Genomic DNA, 16,296 nt, shown 5'->3' with positions numbered 1-16,296 from the left:
ATGTGTTTCTATAGATTTAGTATTACATCTCACTGTAAGTTTTATCAGAACAGTGCCACAATAGTTTTAAGGTATTATAATAATGTATGACATGTAAAATGTTATATGGATGATTTAGAAAAATAAATCCTGCTCCCATCCACATTTAAAATCCGGAAGTGTGTTCATTTTTTGCAATATAATGTGATCAGAAATATATTAATTTTATTAGTTTTTTGCAGCATGATATATTTTTTAACTAATTAACAGATACTGTTTCTTCTACACCTTTTATATGAAGGTAACAACAAATCATAAAGTTGACAGTTGATCTTAAGTGTTGACAAAGTGTCTTGTGTTTCAGATTAGATGCAATAGCTCGAGATGCAGAGCTAGTGGAAAAATCTGAAACTGATCTCCGTAGACTTGGAGAACTGGTACATAATGGTTGTATTAAAGCATTAAGAGATTGTTCTTCTGGCCCTGAGAGAACAGGTGTGTAGAACAATTGTTAACAAATGAAGATTGAATCCATGTATAAAGACCACTGTTGTGATTATGTACATTATCACTATTATCCTTTATGTAGAGCCAACATCAGAGAGAGTTTTTCAGAGAACACCTAATCATGCAGATCAGTCCCTGTCCCAGTGGAGCTTATAGTCTAAGTTCTCTCACACTCAAGCTAGGGTTAACTTTGGCAGAAGCCAGTTAACCTACCAGTATGTATTTTGGTGTGTGCTTGGGAAGCATATCACCTGGAAGATACCCACACAAGCATGGAGAGAAAACACAAATCTCCACACAAATATAGTCCTGCTCAGAATATAATCCACGGTTTTAACCATTCTGCCACCGTGTCGGGCAACTGTGAACATTTATGGAGTTTAAGCTACTTGTGGGGTGTTTGTTTTTTGTTTTTTTTTATACATTATTTTAGAATCTGCACACCTTAATCTTTGGGTTACTATGTAGTGGCTATTTTCAGATTTAAAGGATATGTTTGGTCAAAAGTAAATTTTTAGCCAATCGTCACCACACCACAACCCCTGAACTCCCCCTCCTGAACACACCAACAATTAGCAGCGCTGGGGTGTTCCCATGTCACTTTAATAGCTTTCATTTTCATTTGATGCACTGCTTAAAACTATATTTGGGCTGTGCATTTGCTTACACCATTGCATTATGCACATGTTGCATAGTTTTGTTAATTTAAAGGGTCTCTAACCTCAAATGTTTTTTCCTTTTTGTTGTGTGCAGAAAAGTTCATTAGCTAAATCGTGGGAATGCTTTAAAAATTGTGTTATTGTGCTATTAAATACAAAAGCACTGAGATGAGCATACAATTTACACTGTAATTTGTGTACTTGAATTAATTTGTATAAGTTGTAAACAAATATTTTGAAGCCTTTGCTTTTTAATATCATTTCACACTCTCAGTTGAGTTTCTTTCTAGATTCACTTAAAGTTATGGTTAATGAACAGTCTTTCTTTATTCCAAGGTGGAAGGCGAGGAAAAATGAAAGGACCAACATTTCGTATCTCAGGAGTACAGGTTAATGCAAAGCTGGTCAGTTCTCACGAAGAGGAGCTGCTTCCATTGCATAAATCTATTCCTTCAGATCCTGAGGAAAGAAAAAGGTATGTAAAAATGTTAGACCAATTTTCTTTCCTGTGGCATACAGTGAATTATTACATAGTCAAAAACAAATCCTAAAAATCTTTTAGTTTGCCTGAAATGTATACTAACTGTTTAATAACACTGGTGTAAGAGGCTGCACTTGAAAATGCAGCTGCTACGTTACTGAATTTAAAAATTGCATTCCATTAGGCAATCTTGCTATTGTTGTAAGTTATTGACTAGCAATTTTGTATTTGAGTTTTTGTGCTGTGCTGTGTACACTTTTGCATACAATACTGCGTATTGGGTTCTTTGTGCCTTTGCTTGAAACAATGAGGCAAGTGGGGTGGGGGAAAGGGGTCACGGGGTCACTGTAAAGCGGATAAAAGTTCAATGGAACAAACATTGTGTCTACTAGAGATGCTCTCGGGTCTCTTACTTGCATTATCTACTTTGTGGGTCACCTGATGTGCCATCCGGTTAACCCCACCTTTTCAAGAACTTGAAGGGATCTTTCTCCAAGATATAGTACATTCCTGTTGAGAGAGTCTGCATCCCAGTTTACTACGGAGATCGCCGGAACATTGATTTCTGCACAACACATGATTCCCTTGACCTCGTTCATTGCCAGGAAGCTCTTGGTATCTCCCTGGTGACTTGTTTGATTGGCATTCCCTTTAGAAAAGCTTGAGTCCTGAGCAGAGAGTTTGAGATTGCTCTGAGCTCCAAAACATTGATTACAAAATTTGATTCTTGTTGGTACCACATACCCTGAAGATGATAGTGCAGGGTCAGTGCCCCACAGTCTTGTGAACTGACATCGGTTGTGACAATTGTCCAGTACCAGATCATGAATGGTTATCAACTGCAGAGTTTGGCCTTGTTAAGCCACCAAACAGATGAACGTCGTTGAGGACAACTTGTAATCGATTAAGGTTGAGATGAGGTTTGCTCCACTTTCTTAGAGTTCTTTTTGAAACTCCCATCAAGTGGAATTGACCGAACTGAACTGCATCGAAGGTTGACACCATGTGTCCCATGATTCTCATGCCCAGTTGAATTGAGATCCGTCTGGTAGCTAAAAGACCTTATTAGTTTCTGTAACTAAAGGATCTTGTCATCTGTTAAGAATACTTTATTGAACAGTAGCGAATAGAAGTACTAAGGAAACTATCGGATGAGCGGGGACCAGACTGGATTTTTGGTAATTTATGAGCCACCTGTGAGATTATAAAATCAAGCTCGTCTGCTGAGTGTCATCCTGGAGAAGTGCAAATTAATCTGCTTTGACAAGTAGGTTGTCCAAATACAGAATGATTGTTACTCTTCTGGCTCTCGAGAGCTGATATTGCTGCCATGATTATTGTAAAAAGTCTGTCGACCCCTGGAGAGAAAGGGAAGGGTCCAGAATTGGTAATGCTGAGATTGGACTGCAAGGCTGAAGAGACACTGGTGTCCCTCAAGATTGGTACATATAAATAAAGTCCTTAATGTCTATTGTGACCAGAAACTCGTTCTCCATGCTGGTTATTATGGATCTCAACGACTGGTTGTCTTGAAGATGGAGGTTCCAGTCATTTTAGGTTCAAATTCAAAATCAGAATTTTCCTCTAATCACCATCCTCCTGTGAATGGAAGATCAGAGTCGGAGACATCCCAGGAAAGCATAGAAGTGGCACTTGACTGGTCCAGCGTAAAATGAATATTCGAATACCTTCTTCGGTGAAGAAGAAATTTTAGACATTTCCTGAACCATCTTGGTCAGACTGACTCTGGACCCAATGTTCGTCTGTGGGAAGTGTGAGTAAATTTTTTTTTTTTGTGACCCAGGTTCTGAAACATTATTGGGCAAGGCAGAGGGAATTTTTTTTCTTTCATTTGGCACCCTGGGGTAAGACACAAGCAAATGGATTTGGATAAGGACTTGGCTCAGACAGGTTCTGCACTACCAACCATTGGTGAACATTTGTCTGTATTCTGCTCCATTTGTAATGCCAATCACTGGAGGAGAGTGAATTACTACTTTGACAAAACGCCACAGAATTGGCGTCTTTATTTTGTAGAGGGTTTTTTTCTGCATGATCACTTCCCTGCTAGGAACAATAGAGGAGCCATCGCTGTGGAGGAATTTGAATGTTTGAACCTAAGCAGAACTCCCCTCTGACTCCTCTGAAGGAGGGGAGAGTGTGTAATCACACAGCAACTATGTCGGAGTGCAGTCTGTTCAGAGAAGCTGCTCCCTATGCTGGCATCAGCAGCACGGGTCCGCAGTCAGCGTCGTTTCCCCACTCTGGAGCTCCAATTAGTGAACAGGGGCAGCAGTAATAGGTATCCAGTACATCTTCCCCTGTTTTAAGCACAAGGTGTGCTGAACTGCTTGACTGTTCCAAAATCTAAAACTAAAGTGAAAAATACATATATAATCATTTAAAAATTATTTGCTTTACAAAAGCATCTTGCTCTTAAGGGCACTTTGAAAAACTGATACTTTCCTGCTGGTGCATATAGAGAGTGAAGAGCTTACACTTCAAGTTTACCATAAAGTGTCCGAGCTCCTGCGCTATAGTTCCTGGTTCCAGTGTCCCCCAATAAATGTATGAGAAAAGTGATATTGTCACTGCTTCTAATATTTGCTTTCTGTTTTTGCATACATTCTAGATATGTTATTCCATGCCACACAAAAGCAGCACACTTTGATATTGACTGGATCAAGGAAGATGACTCAAACCTTTTGATTGGAATATATGAATATGGATATGGCAGCTGGGAGATGATTAAAATGGATCCTGACCTCAACTTAACGCAAAAGGTACATCTTACCTGTTCCTAATTGACTTGCCAGTGCAATGTTTGGGTTTACCTGTAGGTGTCCGTAGTGGAGACAGTTCAGAACAAAATCTTCATCCTTTTCTATAAATCTGCATCCTCCGTTTTCTTTTTTTCCAGCTGTGAGATTAGGACATTGGACTTTGTCACTCAACATAGCATGGTGAAGCTTTTTTTAAGGTTTGGTTTGAGTATACATTTTTGGATGAGTACATTCGCCAAGAATTGACAAAGAATAAACTTACCTCCACTTAGGTGATTCATCACTTAACTTGCTTATTCAAACCTAATTCACAGCCAGTAAGAGCTATATAAAACTTTATACATCAAACAGCAGTTATACTTCTACTGAAACTGATTATTATAACACACAAAAGACTTCTGGATTATTTGGTAAATGCAGAGTTATTTCTGTAAGATGTATTTTTTTTTTTTTTTTTTTCTGTAATGAACATTTTTTTATAAGATACATCACACACAACACAGTACTGCATTTGACATTTTACTTAGCTCTAACATTTAATAATTTTTGAAAAATTAAACTATAACGCATAATCGTCTCCTTTAATTTCAGTTTAAGTAAATTTCCCCTTCCCTTGCCATATTAGATCGGCTTGATAAGGTTTATTTTTCTGTAAACTGAATTATTATTTCTATGCTGAGAGCAAGAAATGAGTGCAGTATGTTTTTTATTCTGTTTAGATATTACCCGACGATCCAGACAAGAAGCCCCAAGCTAAGCAGTTACAAACAAGAGCAGACTACCTCATTAAACTGCTTAACAAGGACCTTGCAAGAAAAGAAGCACAACGACTTTCTGGTGGAGTAAGTTGTTAATATTAAAATTCGATATTAAATTGTGTGTTATCTTCTCACATGATGCCTATTCTGTGTTTTTGCGCCTTCATAAAGTATTTGCAGGAACTGAGATTTTTTTAAAAAAACAAAAAAAAACCAATTTATTCTTGAGTGCACCACTTTATGGTGAAAATGTAGTATGTGAATTTTCATATGTATCATTCTAGGGTAATTCAAAAAGAAGAAAAACCAGAGCAAAGAAAAGTAAAATTCTGAAGCCTGTGAAAGTTGAAGAGGAAATTAAAAGTGAATCTTCACCACCTACATCAGAAAAGTCAGAGGAAGATGAAGAGGAGGAGGAGGAGGAGGAGGATGACGACAAGGTGAGTGTGGGGTGTAATTTGGGGGAAAAATATCACATTCTACTGTATTAAACAAATGTTTATTGTATTGAATTTAGACTCTGATTTGAGGTTTTGTAGCGTGGCATAAAGTCTTACTTACTGGTACATTGGACTTTCTATTGGAACATAAAATACTAATGAGTGTCCGGTACTATAATGCACAGTTATGAACAGAAATGATGTAGTTAATTCTTCAGCAGTGTACCCTGTAGATGGGTTATGTTTCACTTCTAGCCATTTTATAAAAGTGAACGTACCTTACAATTAGAGAAGGGGCCTGTGGAAGCGTGAATCTTCCTGGTGTGCAAATAGGATGGCAAATTCCTTGCCGATAGCAATTCAGTTGTTGATTCGGGCAATAACGGAAAGAGGCTAGAAGGAAGCTTCTTCTGCTCTGGATATTTAGAGATATCCCAATATTGGAAAAGGCCACCAGTACTTCCTCCGCTTTGCTTTTCAGGGAGCTCACTTTCAGATTTAAGGTGCTGCGTTTTGGTCTCTGACCTTTTTCCTTGTGATAGCCTGATCCAGAGAGCTAGTCATGCAAAATCTCCAGCTTACTATCCAGCTCTTGGAATCGCTCTGTTGGATTTTAAAGGTGCCCAAACCATCATTGACCTAGTTGACATCCATTGGTGTTACTTAGGCTTCTTTCGATACTTCGCGTGTGTGTTCCTTCCACAAGACAAGGTTCACTGTTTACAGGCACTTGTCTCCCCACATAGGAAGTACCATCTGGTACTTCGGATAGTGGGGACTATAGTTTCGACCATGATACCGAAGCCATACATACATTTCACATGCATTCTCTTCAAATTTCTACAGTACCATCCTTTTGTCACACCTAGTTGTTGACTCCTTGAGGCTGTGTAAAATTGGAACAGCCCCTCTGCTGCCTCCCCTTTTCTTTTGAAGTGCTATACATGGTTTCAAAAGAGCAAAGTATTAAGATGATGAGGAGTTTTAATAAGCTTCATATTTCATCTGGAACCACTTTAAAACATATGGCCTCAGTGGGCAAAGAACTGGTATTGTCTGCTCACTGTTTCTTGGACATCCATATACAGTCTCTCGCTCAACAATTTATGTTGAAAAGAATTGAATTTGTGTAGACGCATTAAGTTTCTTTCTGAAGCATTTTTGGACACAATTGCTTTTTCAGCAAGCACAATGCCATCAGTAGCAGTGGCTTGGAGGGCTCTCTGGATGTGCCTTTTCGTATCAGGGGCTCAATCAAAGAATAGTCTAGCCAATCTCCTATTGAAGGGTCTCTGCTCTTTGGAGATAAATTGGACATTGTCATACAGAAATCTTCTGGGGCTAAATCTAACAGTTTGCCTCAATAGAAGGAACAGGTTCTATTCCTCTGCTTGTCAGCACTTCAGAGAGGTAAGACCGAGAGACAGTATGCTAGGCAGTATATGCCTACTACATCCATACAGTCCTTTTGGGCATTCAGTCAGGCCTAAAGACGTGAGGTCAAGTCTGAAGACTCCAAAGACTGAGATCAGCCCCCCATTAACATCAGTAGGGTGCAGAATTGCACATTATACAGGAATTTGGACCTTTTTTTTTTATCACAGATCAATGGTGGCTGTGCATTGTAAGAAATCAATTCAAGATAGTTCAGTATCCCAGAGTCAATTTCTTTGTCCGTTTCAGGGCTCCATCAGCCCTAATAGTATTGGTAGCCTTGAAAAACAGTTTGCAGTCTTTGATAAGAGATTAAATCAGTGGGTACATAGCCTCAGTGTGATGGGCACCCTGGATTCTGCACTATAATCACTCAAGGCAGCTTTTATTTAGCGTTTCAGCATTATTATAGCTTGCGCAACATGGGAGCTGTGATATAAGATGACAAATTATTTTTCATTTTGTTTGTGTCATGCTATATATTTTTATCAATACTTAAAGTGATGGGTGTTAATTGTCGCAATGGAAATTATTTATGCTTGGGTTTTTCAAATATAAGAAGCCACAGGTCTGGGACGGCAGGAGACATGCGCAGATTATGTAGTCGCAATATATTATTTTCAGTGGTGAAAGTTTGCCAGCGTAGATACTGTCATACTGGCACTTCTCCCAACTGCTGGTTTAACTCGCCACTTAAAATTGTCTCCATTGCAGAAGCCTTAGTAGGTCAGCTATTAACATAAGCATCATTGCATTTTGGTCTCCAGAAAAATGGCTGCTGCCTGATATCTATAATATAAAAGCCTAGTGGCGTGTGTTAGTCTGTGTGTGGAAAAAAAAAACAAGCTGCAGCGCCACCTGCTGGGCAGAGTTATACACTGACCTATATATTTCTTGAAGGAGAAGTGACAGTTGGGAGTGGTTGGTGGTTGCCGGGGGTGACAGTGGGGAGTTTTTAACACCTTAAGTAGCTTGATTGAGGATGTGGCGATGAAGATGAAGGATGAGGTGATAGAGAAAAATGATGAGGTGGTGACATGTGGACAAAACCACGTTAAAAAAGGGCGCTTGCGTCGGGAAGTAACGCTCTTCCCCTGAGGAGGCCTGGGCTAGGCCCAAATGCATGACAAGAACCTTTTTAAGACCTTAAGTAGCTTGATTTGACTAGAATGCATGAGTATCATGCACGGGTTAACTTGTAAATATATATGTAATATAGAGATACTCTTTAAAAAGCTAATTCACCTGTAACAGTACATAAAGGTAATGCATACAACAAGTTTAAATTCAGTAATAGGGTGTTCTTTTTAAGTGTTCCATAAAATCCCTTGAAATTGGCACACCTGGCTTGATTGTTTGTATTATAGGAAGATGATGCTTCTGTGAAAACCAGCAGTAAAAAAATTAAAGCCGAGAAAGAGAACGAAGAGCGAGCAGATTCTGAAGTAACTTTGAAAAAAGAGCCTGAGGACAAGAAGGAAATTAAGGAGAGCAAGAAGGAGCTAAAGAAAGAAAAGAAGGATCGGGATGAAAAGAAAGATGAGAAAGATTCCAAGGATAAAAAGGAAGTAAAAGTAAAAGAGCCAGTAAAAGACAAAGAAATCAAAGATGAAAAGGTGAATAAACACATTTTCTACAACTGGAGATGTAGAAGGCATTGTGTTTTGGTAATTGGCTTTAGATTAACAGAGTACAGAACATTTCCAACGATGAAATTGGGCAATTAAAGTGTACAACATATTTGTCAGGGATATATTATAAACCACAATTTCCTAAATTTGAGTTTTCACCATCATGTAACTCTTTTTGTGTAAATAGCCATTATGCTTCCTATATGCTCACTCTTTCATTTAAGAAATAGCAAAAATTTAAATGAAAAATGCATAGTTGGCCCATAAATATGTAGCCTTGAACTCACCAGTAATAACCATCCAAATTATAGCATATTGGTGTTAGCATGTCGGCCACAAACACAAGACTGTCCCTCTTCTAGGACTGAATCTCCGAATCGCTATGCTCAAAGATGTGTTTGACTGTGATTTCTTAACTGAAACCAAACCGCACTTAAACTAGAGGGGGAAATAAAGCAGTTACTGGGAAACATTGTTCCTTGTTGCCAAAAAGTCCTGCTTGTTGACATTTCAGTACATAATAAGGCACAACATGCAACTTGTATGGTAGCCTTATCAAACTAAATACTGTTTTATTTGAAAATGTCATTGGAGAATGAGACTGCTTTACAAATTACATGCATCTTTTAGAGCTCTGTCCCATTAAATTAAATGACTTGACAGAGATTAGAATTGTCAGTATCCAACTTATTTTTAGCCACTGCTAGTAAATGTTCTGACAATTATTTTATTCCCCTTTGTTGAGTAGGTGAACGATGTGAAACCTGATAAGGAGAAACCGAAGAAAACCATTTCTGCTGAAACTCCAGTTCACATAACTGCTAGTAGCGATCCAGTTCCGATTTCTGAAGAGGCGGAAGAACTCGATCAAAAGACTTTCAGTGTTGTAAGTTTGTGTAGTTTTTGCCTGGGATTGAGAATTGTTATATACACTTGCTCAATGCCAATTAACACATTTCTGTCCCCCTATACTTAATAGTATATAATGCTGTTGTGATCTGTAAAACGATTTTGATGCTTTGACTACATTGAAAGCACTTACATGTCTTCAAAGGAAGGTCTAAAAAGACATTTGCATCCTAGACACTAGTGTTCATGTGAATACAGCCTGTTGGTTCACTAAGAACAAGTGATGTTACAAGGGCTTGTAGTAATACTGGTTCAGATCACAAAATACAAAGTGCCTTAGTGATGTCATTAATTTCTGTTGAAATTGATGTACTGCAATTTTAGTTCCTTTTGTTCCAGTAATGGCTACATCTAATGTGTAGGAGTATCAATTTAAACTAGAAAATACAATTTAAGTTTTTTCATTTTAATTTACCGATTACATTTTGCAGTTTAATACAAATAATTTTGCCTTTTTTTGTTCAGCTTAACATTTTGAATGAAATGCATTTAAACAAATGGTCAAATCTTAAATCTATGTAGTCTGATGGAAACGAACATGTTGCACTTTTTCTTGTAGTGTAAAGAGAGAATGAGACCAGTGAAGGCTGCATTGAAACAGCTGGACCGACCAGAAAAAGGACTCTCTGAGAGAGAACAGCTTGAACACACCAGGCAGTGCCTGATTAAAATTGGGGATCACATTACAGAGTGCTTAAAAGAATATGCAAACCCAGAACAAATAAAACAATGGAGGAAGTACGTATTGTGTGATTTTTAATTTTGTAGAAATGTTTTGGTTTTTTTTGTTTTTTCTTGTAAGCAGCAGCTGTTCTCACTCTAATCTAAGGTGATGATCCCTATTTGTGCTGAATTTACTTTACAGAAAATATATACTATAGGCAATATTAGCATTTGGTGCTCTCCCTTCGTCTGCTTTGTAATTTTCTTTCAAACTTCAGATCCAAGAACATTCCTAAGAATAGACATCCCCGGTCTCCATGCCAGACCCCAAAGCTATTGTATTGTCAAAAGAATTCAAACATGAAAAAGGTTGACAGCAGGACATGAAAGTATGTGACTGAAATGATAATGAATGGCTTTATAGGCCAGCAAAGTACTGCAAACAGACTTGGTAACACAGTTATAGTGGGTAGGAACATTCCTGCAGTGGGATCAACATTCAATCCGCATTCATCATTTATAATTTACATTGGACAAATAGAGAGGGAAATACAAGGGATAATATGCAAAATCTCAATTACTATATGCATTTGAAAAAAAAGGGGACAAAGTAAAGGCGCTGTTCTCTGGCTATTTCAAAACACCAACCAATTTGTAATTAAAACATTAATGTAAGTAAACATCAATAACACATAACCATTGCATTTCCACAACATATAAAATACTCATCCTCTGCAATTTATCTGATAGCATGAATAAAACATAATAGCAAAAATCCACCTCTTAAAGCACTTGTAAGTCATTTCTAGGATGACTATTAATTCATTCCTGGGGGTGCACTCCCCAGAAAGTCAATATTGTGCACACAGAGAGAAAAAAAAAGTCAGTTGAAAACCAGCATAGGTATTAAATGCAGTCTGATAATAGCTCAGACAATGTGAAATCAGGTTGAAAAAGCAATGAATGATGAGGTCTTTTAGTTCCTTAGCCACTTATACTTCAATAAATTCTAGGCTCTTGATGCCCACAATCCACTGATGTAGTTCAAAGTGCAAATGAGTTTAAAACAGACCTTTCTTGGATACAAAGCAATATTCCAGCTACTTGCCAACCGCTGGTAACCAACCTTCCAATTCCTCCGTTAGTGTGAAATGAAAATCGCTCCTCCTGCTGGCTCCTTTTTAATCAGTCCCCTAAAAGTGAGCAGGATATTCTTACCTGCAGGTCCTTTTGTAGCAATACTCTGGCCAGAGATTTTTTCTAACAGTCAATGCTCGCAGACTCTTGCGGCGATATCTGCTCACCTTTGTAAAGAAGGACCTTATCTATAATGTCTCTTGGAAGCTATATCAGACTGGGAATGTCTGTTGACTTGATTCATACAACATTCTAAATCTAGTTTTAGGTTGAGTCTTTTCGGTAAATGTTTTACATTTTTTTATTACTCGTGTTATAAATAATTATAGTGCTCAGCCTTTCACTTTCATCTGTCTTTAGGAACCTATGGATTTTTGTATCCAAATTTACTGAATTTGATGCTCGGAAACTGCACAAGCTATACAAACATGCCATCAAGAAACGGCAGGAAGCTCAGGTAATTATAGTATACTTTAGGTCTTAGTCAATAATATATTGAGGATTTTTTTGGGAAAATTGATGCATAATTTTGTTTTTTTTGTTTTTTTTTTTTATTATTTTTTATTTCCCAAACAGCACAACGACCAGAACGTTAGCAGTAGTATGAACACGATTATTCGACATCCTGGTAAATTCACAACTTTTTAAAATATACATTTTTAGCTGTTATGATGTATTAAATAGCGAGAGGTAATATAACTTTAAATTATTTTGTGACAGATCAGTTTGAATTATTTATAGTTCATGCTTCCAATTGTATGGGGCTATAGAGGCTTCTCTAAGTGCAGCTTTTTGTTTCAACACTTACCCATTAGTATAGATTTATTGCTGACTTTGTTGTGCTTGACATTTATTACAGTTTGCTGTTTATTTCACAAACTCACATGGAGCTCTTGCCATATTTGGGTGTATTTCCCTAAAATATTTCTTCTATGCAGAGTGCTCTTTTCTTAATTGTGTCTTGCTCCTCAAACTCATGTATGTACACGGTTACCTTATAAAATCTGTACTTCTTTCTGTTAACAGACATAGAAACGAGGTTTTTGTCTTGAGTGCTGCAGTAATATTGTGGTTTATAATGCTACGGTCACTGAATTATATTATGGTGATTGTTATGAATTGTGCATTCCTGTAAGATTTGTCATTTGCTTTATGTTTTAGATGTAGATAGGCTAAAAGAAAACACAAACCATGATGATAGCAGCAGAGACAGTTATTCCTCTGACAGGCATTTATCACAGTATCATGATCACCACAAGGACAGACACCAGAGTGATGCTTACAAGAAAGGTGATCCCAGGAAAAGGCCGTATTCAAGTTTCAGCAATGGTAAAGATCACAGAGACTGGGATCATCACTACAAACAGGACAGGTAAGGACTGATTTAATCATAATTTCTCATCAATTCAAGATGCCCCCTCTTCCTTCTGTTTGCCGTTGGACCACATTTTTAGTCTTACTGTCTTGGTGCATTTGTTCTGTATAGCTTTCCTGTGGCTGGGGAATAGCAAAGGAGCTGCACAGAGAGATTTACCATTTTAAAATAATTATATATATGTCAATGCAGTGCATTTAAAGGGTATTTTCTATTGTAGGTACCACAGTGAAAGCAAACACAGAAAATTGGATGATCATAGAAGCAGAGATCATAGGTCGGAAGGAAATGTAAAGGACAGATCTCTTTCTGATCATCGATCCCATTCTGACCATCGTTTACATTCGGATCACAGATCTAGTTCAGACTACAGTCATCATAAATCCAGGGATTACCGGTACCATTCAGACTGGCAGATGGACCATAGAGCTTCTAGTAGTGGGCCAAGATCACCATTGGATCAGAGGTCTCCGTACGACTCCAGGTCGCCTTTGGGTCGTAGATCACCTTTTGAGTGCTCATCAGATCACAAAAGTACGCCTGAACATTTATGGAGTGGGCGCAAAACATAACACAAGGATTGCAGTCCTGGACATTAGCCATATTCAGTAAAATTATCACAGTGATTGCCTTACATGACTTGAAAGAAATGGACTGTATCTGCCCAGTGCAGACATTACTACTTTCCTGAATGCAAGGTCTATTATCACAACAGATCAGAGAATATTTTTGTATTTAAGGTATATGCTGCACTGTGCTGCAAACGTGGCATTTTTAAAATTAAAAAAAATAAAAAATTGAAATAGACTATGTTTACTGTTTCGGAGACCTCAGCACTGCCCATTTTGACTGCATTTTAACAAAAAAAGACCACAAAATAAAACAGATTTCTTTGAACTATGAATTTTTTGTGTTGACTGATCATGTTGACAAATAATTGGAGAAGTTTTTTATTGTCTGGGAAATGCTCTCAAGAACTTTGTTCACTTTCCAAAGCTATTTGTTTACATTGTACACTGCAACCACCTTGCCGCTTCTCATCATATGCTTGAATATTTAAATCCTGTACCTAAAACTGTAAAATAGCCAGTTTTTCTTTTTCGTGATCAACTGTAATATTTTTTTTATACAAAGTAAAACTGCTGTAAATTATTGTAAATTAATTAAATGGACATTTCTTCCTTTCTCAGGCTTTCTTTGACTGTTCCTTTCCCCACCAACTCAGGCCTTCTCATAAAGTATGGAAATATGTATATTCATTATGTCTTTTTGTTCAATAGTTTTGATGGAATCAATGTTCAGAATGTAAAAAAAAAAAAAAAAAATGGGGAAAGGGGACACTAATTCCATTCTTATGTCATGTAGTATTCCAATTTTCACTTTATAGGTATATTTGTTTTTAATTTTAAGCAATTGTCAGTGTTGTGTTTAAATATGTGGGTAAAATGAATTCTTTAAGAAATTTTATGCAGCCTGAAACCGTTTCACATACTTTGTTTTAAAACCGGGCAACATGATATACATGAGCTCTATTATCCAAACCAGCCAAAATGTTATTGTCAATCCATTTGTGTTCCCTTTTTTTAAGAAATGGGCAATAATGTCAAATGTGCTATGCAGCCAGTATGATTTCCAGTAAATTGATTGACTTTATAAACTGTTTAAATGCACACTGATTGTATATAGATTTCTTCTATATATGGAAAATTAAAGTATAAAAAAATATTTCTGGACTTGCTGAATTTTCTGTTTTCTTCAGCCTAATTATATTTTAATGGTGTTTCTGCTGCATTACTAATTGATTTGTGTTATATTTTTGTATTTTTTCCAAATGTTCATAAAATGTAAACAGGTTTCCATTTTATTTATACCAATCCTTGGATGGAAAATAACTGCATCAATTATACTAGATTGGAACCTAACTGCACTTAAATTTGGGTGGGGGTATTAATGTGAAAATTGGGGACCCCAGATTGAGATACTTGGATCAATACAAAGGACTGACCAATTGAATAACTAAATTCAAAAGTTTTCGGAATTTTACACCACCCCAGACAACCTATTTTTCAAATGCTTTAAAATACATATTTTAGAATATCTTTCTGCATCATCCAGCAATATTTGTGCTGCAGGCTTCTATCTTCCATATACTGACAAGCATCCTGCAGAGTCTATCACTCTGCATTAACGATCCCTGGTCTGTAAAGAAACTAGCATGAAGCAGATCATATTTCACAAATATTGTAGGTGGGTGTTTTAAAAGCTTAGGTAAATCCTTCGCTTTTATTTATAAGACTCCACATGAAGCCCACAATGATCCATAGCACATTGCAATTAAAAAAAAAAAAAAAAAATCGAATTCAGACATACTGATTAAACAGATAACATGGTAATGCAAATCAAATTATTTCTAGAACAGGAAGTGAGCGTGATGGTACTGACAAACGTGATGTAGGCCTGAGCTCAGGAAAATGGCAATGGAAGCAGGCAAAGAAGTACAGAGGGTGATGGAATAGTAGAAGAAAAACGCATGGAAAAGGGCCCTGCTTATGTGAACTTACATCTTAAAGGAAAGGGAAAGACACAAAGTTGTGGCATCGATTGAAGGAGTAGCGGTGAAAGTGTAGATGAGGGAGCTAGGAGAATGGCACGCTTAAAGCCTTGTAGAGTAGAAGTTAACCTGATAGGGTGTGAGAGCTATTTCTGCAGCCTGGGTTAAGTCCTGGAGTCGGGTCTGGAAAGAAGTAATCTGTGAAGTAGTGGTCATTGGCAAATGGGAAGGGGTGGCAAGGAATGTGAATAAAGTTGAGGTTGGAGATGTAGGGGGGGGTTGATTGATTGAGAGCTGTGTAGATGAGGGTGAGGAGTTTAAATTTAAATCTGTAGGCCACAGTAGCCAATGTAGTGACTGGCAGAAAGGTGTGGCGGTAGAGAAAAATAAGATGGGCAGCAGCATTGAGAATAGAATTCAGAGGGTCAAAGTGGGAGTTGGGTAGGCCAGAGAGAAGAAGGTTACAGTAATCAAAGCAGGAGATTACATGGAGAGTGAATAAGATTTGGTGGCTTACATTTGATTATATTCCAGAGGTGGAAGTAGCAGAATTTTGAGAGGGACAGTATGTGAGGCTTGAAGGAGAGCGAGGAATTAAGGGTGACCCTCTAAGTAAAAAGAAGAGTAGTGTTATTAACAGAAAGCGAAAGGGCAGATGTGAGTGAGCCCCGGAGGGGGAGAAGATGATTAGTTCAGTCTTGGAAATATTGAGTTTAAGAAAGAGCTGGGATATCCGAGATGAGATTGCCGAGAGACATCAGGAGAAACAAGACAGAAGGGAAGGGAAGAGGAGAGGTCGGGTTGAAGGATAGATTTGTGTGTCATCAGTAATAGTACTGGAGGCCAAAGGAGCGAAGAAGGTGTAAAGAGAGAAGAGCAGGGGGCGAAGAATGGATCCTTGGGAAACTCCAACAGGTAAGGAAAGGAGGAATTTTGAGTTCGGTGTAGAGACTGAAAAGGAGCTGTTGGAGAGGCCCTTATTACAGAGG

General features: G+C 37.7%; 1 protein-coding gene across 1 annotated transcript in view; it reads left to right on the top strand.

Annotated features, from left to right (window-relative positions):
• The window catches only part of CHD1 (chromodomain helicase DNA binding protein 1), a 77,590-nt gene extending 63,109 nt beyond the window's left edge, over positions 1–14,481 (top strand). Inside the window, exons 26-37 of the mRNA XM_075181350.1 lie at positions 344–474; positions 1,482–1,620; positions 4,259–4,409; positions 5,129–5,251; positions 5,452–5,607; positions 8,409–8,657; positions 9,421–9,558; positions 10,141–10,319; positions 11,742–11,838; positions 11,958–12,009; positions 12,543–12,753; positions 12,977–14,481. Of these exons, the coding sequence (XP_075037451.1) occupies positions 344–474; positions 1,482–1,620; positions 4,259–4,409; positions 5,129–5,251; positions 5,452–5,607; positions 8,409–8,657; positions 9,421–9,558; positions 10,141–10,319; positions 11,742–11,838; positions 11,958–12,009; positions 12,543–12,753; positions 12,977–13,328 (1,978 nt within the window). The 3' untranslated portion in view covers positions 13,329–14,481. The remainder of the gene's footprint in view (positions 1–343; positions 475–1,481; positions 1,621–4,258; positions 4,410–5,128; positions 5,252–5,451; positions 5,608–8,408; positions 8,658–9,420; positions 9,559–10,140; positions 10,320–11,741; positions 11,839–11,957; positions 12,010–12,542; positions 12,754–12,976) is intronic.
• Positions 14,482–16,296: the final 1,815 nt, after the last annotated feature.

The sequence above is a fragment of the Mixophyes fleayi genome, chromosome 1 (genome assembly GCF_038048845.1).
Source record: "Mixophyes fleayi isolate aMixFle1 chromosome 1, aMixFle1.hap1, whole genome shotgun sequence".
In the NCBI taxonomy this organism is placed as follows: domain Eukaryota; kingdom Metazoa; phylum Chordata; class Amphibia; order Anura; family Limnodynastidae; genus Mixophyes; species Mixophyes fleayi.
Note: the sequence above shows the minus strand (reverse complement) of the source record. Positions and strands in the feature narration are given on the sequence as shown.